At 52.0% G+C, this 6000-nt stretch overlaps 1 protein-coding gene across 1 annotated transcript in view; it reads left to right on the top strand.

Annotated features, from left to right (window-relative positions):
* The first annotated feature begins 533 nt into the window (after positions 1-533).
* Dgat2 (diacylglycerol O-acyltransferase 2) overlaps positions 534-6000 on the top strand; it is a 30430-nt gene continuing 24963 nt past the window's right edge. Inside the window, exon 1 of the mRNA XM_038313359.1 lies at positions 534-857. Coding sequence (XP_038169287.1) covers positions 737-857 — 121 coding nt within the window. The 5' untranslated portion in view covers positions 534-736. The remainder of the gene's footprint in view (positions 858-6000) is intronic.

The following is a 6000-nucleotide window of genomic DNA, read 5'->3' as shown; positions in this document are numbered from 1 at the left end:
AAGCGACAGATTCCACTGCTCCAGGTTCTCCTTGATAAAAGGGAAAGCAGGGCGCTTGGGGGGTGATTTGTGAAGCCCAGCTGTAACCGAACAAATCCCAACACTACTGACCGCAGGAGAAGTCTGCCCAACTGCAACCAAAGGCAAGGGTAGCAAAGGAAGAACACAGGCACACGCACGCAGGCGGTCGTACCGCACGTGCTCAACTTCCCGGCCCACGTTCCAGCTGCTGGGCTGTACCAATGTCTGCAAGGGAGGAAGAAGGAGGAAGACAAGGTGGTCTCTGGAAAAACCAGGCGTGCTTTTATGCATCGGAACCCTACTTCCCTCTACCATATTTGCTAAACTCTGTCCCACACCGGTCAGGCCACGGCGCTTTCCCGGGCTTTGTACATAGCCTAGCCGCGGGAGACTCACCCCCCTGCGAGAACATGGTACGGTCCGGGGCGGAGCCTTAAACCCCGCCCCGTGACGTCACGACACGCCCCGTTGTGAGGTTATAAAGCGCGCGCGCGGCGACGATAGGCGCCGTGGCCGCGTTTCGCTGGCTTCTAGGCTTAACTGGGGTGGCAGCGGCTGCCTGCCTCGGTTCTCGTGCGGTCGCCGCCACGGCCTGGGCGCTGCTCCCCGGCTCCCCGAGCTCAGCGCGAAGCCCTGGCCCCGGCGGCCGGGGCATGGGCCAGGGGCGCGGCGTGAGGCGGCTTTCTGCACGGCCGTGAAGTGCACCGACTTCAGCATGAAGACCCTCATCGCCGCCTACTCCGGAGTCCTGCGGGGTGAGCGTCGGGCCGAAGCTGCCCGCAGCGAGAACAAGAATGGAGGATCTGCCCTGTCACGCGAGGGGTCTGGGCGATGGGGTAAGTGTCAGTCACCCTGGGAGCTTTCCACAGAAAAGACGACTTTCAGGAAGGGACTCTGGCTAGCAGTGCTGCCCTGTACTGGACGGGTTAGCCACTTTAGGTTGGCGTCCCAGACAACTACTTCCAGTTTTTAAAAAGGTCTCACCTAGTAGCCCAGGATGGCTTCCAACTCTGCAATCCTTCTGCCTCAGCATCCTGAGGGCTGGGACTGCAGGTGTGCCACCACGACTGGCTTCTCGTTAGGGGAACCCAACTCTGCATCCTGTCATTTCTGCCTGGGATGAGGGTTACCGGTTTGAGCTAGGCAGCCTGGTATTCTAGTCAAACCTGGGTTCATTCTCCATCCTGGTGGCTCACCAATGTTGCAACATGTGTTACATCACTTCCCATCCCCCAGCTGATGAGGGCGACACCACCCACTCTCCCATGTTATTAGTGATATTTTACTCTTCAGCCCCCAGTTATTCTTCCTTCTCACAAGGTGGAACAGGATTTGGCTGGGAGAAACTGGATGGGGCAGGGTGTAAGGGTTTTGCAATCCCCTGATACAGCCACTGGATGGAGAACATGCCTGCCTGGAACAGGTGTGCCCCAACTGTCCTCTGTCCCAGCTTATGTGTGGCAACCCAGACTGTGGCACCCACTCAACAGCCGCCCTGAGTCTGACATATTTAGAAGTGGGGTGGGAGACCCTGGTTTTGTTTGTTTGTTTTTTGAGACAGCATTTCTGTGTGTAGCTCTGGTTGTCCTGGAGCTCACTTTGTAGACTAGGTGGCCTCAAACTCAGTTATCTACCTTTTTGGTTTTCCTTCTTGAAGGTCTGCCTTCAAGGGAGAACTGAGGCCTTCAGGGAACTGGGGGCAGAATTAAGATTTACACCACAGGTTTTCCCATACAAGGCAAAGCATCCCACACTCCTCAGCTGTACCTCGAGAAACTAAGGGGGAAGAAATGCTACTCAAGGTTTCCTTAGCAGGGCAGTGGTGGGGCACCCCGAAGGCAGAGGCAGTCAGAGCTATTGAGTTGGAGGCCAGCCTGGTCTACAGGGCAAGTTCCAGTTCATGGGAAATTGGAAATTGAAAAGTAGAAGTGATCAGAAAGAAAAAAGGTAAATCAGCCATCTGGTGGTAACTTCTATTAGTCCATATTATATAAAGTCAAGACCATACTATAGATAACAGTTCTAAATCCAGTTTTGTCTTAACAATAAATCATGGGTATTTCTTGCCATTTGTCAAAATGCTGGTGGCTGCAAGGTAACCCATGCTGGAACTCCATCACGGTTTATCCAATGACACTAACATCAGTTCTCCTGACTGACCGTTGCTGTGGTTATCTGCCCCTGGAGAAGTACCGAAATGGCAATCATTTGTGCTGCCCCATGAACCAGTGTATAGCATCTTCTCTCAGAATCCTTAACAGGGAACGAAGTGATTTGCTTACGTGCATGCTTTTAAACGTCTTCATTGCAGGGTCATGGGTCTGCTGTCCATGGTGGTCCCTGTGGAGATATCCTTCCTGGACTCTCCTCTGTCTTCCAGGGGCAGGAAGCCTAGTAACTATGTTTTTGACAGTTTTTTTTTTTTTTAACTTGGGGAGATTTGTACTCCCCATCGGATGATTTTGAGCAGGTCTTTAGTATCCTAGCAGGAGAGTTTCCCGGTGTTGTCCAACCTTGAAAATACAATGGAAAAAAATGTGGGTGTGATTGCCTCATAGATTGTAACAAAGACCAATATGAAATGCAAGCTAGTCAGTTTAGCTCTCTGGGATCTTCTTTGGTGAAAGACTAGGTGGGGTAGGGGAGGATGCCCAAGCAAATTTTGTTATCGTGACATCTCTGAGAGGCCTCTCTACCTCCTTGGTCCTTGAAGGCACTCCCTAGTGGCCTAGTTTGCCTCAGATCAGTTCCCACTGAACACCCTGTTAGTTAGTGGCAGTCTTGAAGGACAGAGAGCATGGATTCTGTGAAGGGAAGTTCCGTGATGGGTGAGTGACTCCGTAACTTGGACACTGCGGTTTGCTTGAAGCTGGGGTGGTATGCCTTTGTTGCAACAGAGGGAGTTTTGGGTACTTTTTTACCCCTTTGGTTTTTCAAGACAGGGTGTCTCTGTGCATTGCTGATTGGCCTGAAACTCACTCTGTAGACCAGCCTGGCCTGAACTCAGAGGCCCCTCGGCTTGTCTCCTGAGTGCTGGGATTAGAGACATGCACCACTACTCCTGGCTTGTGGTATTTTCTAATCTCTGAACGACTGGCTTGGACTGTGATTTGGAAGCCATAGTTAAATCCATGTACATCCCTGCTTTGTTTGCCCTTGCATAGGGAGCGTTTCATGGTAGAGTCCTTGAATGCTTGTGGCTATTCTTAGGGTTCTGTCCAGGGCCCAGCATGAGGTAGTACAGTGTAGTTCTGAGCTGGTACGTTGTGTGGCCCCCAAAGCCTAGGACAGGGGTGGAGCCACAGTCCGGGTTTTGATAGAAGAATCCTAATAGCTGTTGATGATTTCGTAGCCTGAATGGTGGAGATGGAGCTCCCATCCCTGGGAATATGCTAGGTGGAGTCAGATTGTTGGGGGTAACTCTGGAACTGAGGGTTGGCAATCGTCTAACAGTGTCCTGTGACCTCTCTCCTGTCCCTGCTCCCTCAGTTCTGCGTGGCTGTCCCCCCAGCTACAGAGACTATTTTTTTGGGTTAGCTCTGTGCCAAAGGCTCGTCTAAGCTTAGAAAGGAGAGCCAAGTGTAATGCTTTATTAGCAGGTGACTCAGTGGCAAGTGTGGAAACTCTGCCCCACCTCCACCTGAATTCAGCAGCGTGTACTTGAGTTAAAATCCATTGGTGCTGGATCTGGCCTAACCGCCACAGCACAGATGAGAAACCCAGGTTCCCAGAAGAACTAGTCCAGGGACGTGAAAGACTCGCTAGAGCCCGGCTCTATCTCCATGGGTGCCTGTCTGCCTCCTTATGCCAGAGGTGTTGGGACAGCATGTGTGCCTTGCGGTTGCCAAATGAGTGCCGATTGCTTCTTAACTCCGTGACGGGCATGGTGTCTCCTTCCCAAGGTTTTCAAGGGAACCCCCCTAAACTGGGTGGATAGGGTTACCAATAGCCCACATAACTTTATCCGACTAAATGAACTGCCCCCTCCCCGCCCCCTGGACTTCAAACCTCAGATTTATGAGGCTGCCGGGATAATACCCAACACCTGATAACCTCCTGGTCACCATGCCATGTGCTGGTGGTCTTTCTGGCCCTCCATCATGGTCACCATGCCGTGTGCTGGTCTTTCTGACCCTCCATCATCGTCACCGTGCCGTGTGCTGGTGGTCTTTCTGGCCCTCCATCATGGTCCACCACTGAGTTCTCTCTCGGGGTCTCTGCACTTGCTCTCCCTTCGTAGATCAGGTTGTCACCCCGTCCTCTAGTCTCAGATCTTTTCCTTCTGTAGACCTTATCATTACCTAGTTGTGGCATGCACTTACTGTTTGAGTTATTGTCAGCCCTTGGGAGCAGGGGCCTCGTTTGTCTTCCTGAGCGTTGTGTAGCCTGTGCCGAACACTGTGCTGTCAGGTAGTAGGAACCCTGTAGATATTTGCTGAGTGAGTGAATCATTAGAGGGACTTGCCAGGTTCTCTTGGCAGGAAGCCCTGTCTTTAACTTCACTGTAATTCCTTAGCTTTCCCCAGGTCTCTTTGCCCATCCTTGAGACCCAGTCTGATTAAGAGCTTGGCTTGGGGGCTAAGTGCCAAGTGGGTGGAACCAGGTGGACCATGATCCCCCATGTGGTTCCAGACTATAGAAGGCCAAAGCCAGGATTCCTGCCCTGCCTTTTATTCCCTCTGAGACATGATGGGTTCACGGCCGCTGGAGACTTTATTTTCCTACTTTGAAATAGATTCAAAGCCAGGTGTAGTGGTGCGCGCCTTTAATCCCAGCACTTAGGCAGAGGCAGGTAGATCTCCAAGTTTCAGATTAACCAAGGCTATACACAGAAAAACCATCTCAAGCAAACAAAAGCAACAAGAAAGATTCAGGCATCTCAAAATTAGCATCTGAGGGTTTGAGTTAAGGTGAATGGGATGTGTTTGGTAACTGATTTGTGTGTGAGTTACCTTTTTTAATTTGTAAGGCATACAGGGAGTCCTAACACCATAGACAGAGGACCAGTAAGGTCCTTGATGGTCCTGGTATAGTCGGAGCTGTAATTCCGGGATGCGGGGAAACTGGTCTCCTAAGTGGCCTACTTCCTTGGCCTCATCATCAAGGATTCTACCTTACTTCCTGAAAATGGAGTAGCTGAAGACTTGTTCCTGGAGCAGGTTCCCCTTGGGAGGGGCTCAGATCGAGTAGGCCAAGATGCCTGACTTTAAGGAAGCAAGGTCAGAGGGGTCTGCACACATTGAGATGGTGTGTGGGGCGGCGGGGGGGGGGGGGGGGGGGGGGGGGGCGGGGGGGGCGGGGCGCTGAGCAGTCACCAGGAGAGGAGGAACTGGGCTTGGAGAATGAGGGAACTAAGTCACCTTGGGATGAGGGAGGGCTTCCTAGCAGAGGAGAGGATGCTCAGCCTGACTTGTGAAGGACGGAATGGCATCAGCAAGGCAGATAAGAAGTAGGACCAGTGCGATGGCCCAGGGGGTAAACGTATTGCCTCGACACCTGATCACCTTACCAGTTCAATGCCTGTCACCCATCGTGGAAGGTAAGGACTCCCAAAAGTTGTCCTTGGATGCCCCCCCCACGTGCAATAATTTTTAAAAAGATGTCCTAGGCATAAGGAATAATATAAAGAGACACAAGTTTAGGTAGAAAAATAGAGTGACTATAGGTCTTTGAGGGGCCAGCCTGGGCTGCAGTCCCAGTGGAGGTGCTAGCCTGGGCTGCAGTCCCAGCATAATCCTCAGTAAAGACAAACGAGACAGAGGATGTTGTGTCCTGACCTGTGGGATTAATCTGCATCTGCCTTAGAAGACTTAGGGATCCCAGGAGAGGAGCCTCGGATAGGCAGATATTCACGACACAGAGGCGGTGTCGGCTCCTTGGGGGTTTGGGACTGGAAGGCAGACCTAGGTATGTGTAGTCCTTATTCGACCACTGAAGGTCTGTGTAGCTGCACTCAGCAAGCCACTGTCTCTTGCTGAT

Source organism: Arvicola amphibius, chromosome 12 (assembly GCF_903992535.2).
Source record: "Arvicola amphibius chromosome 12, mArvAmp1.2, whole genome shotgun sequence".
NCBI classification, from domain to species: Eukaryota; Metazoa; Chordata; class Mammalia; order Rodentia; family Cricetidae; genus Arvicola; species Arvicola amphibius.
This window is presented reverse-complemented; position numbering and strand designations above follow the sequence as displayed.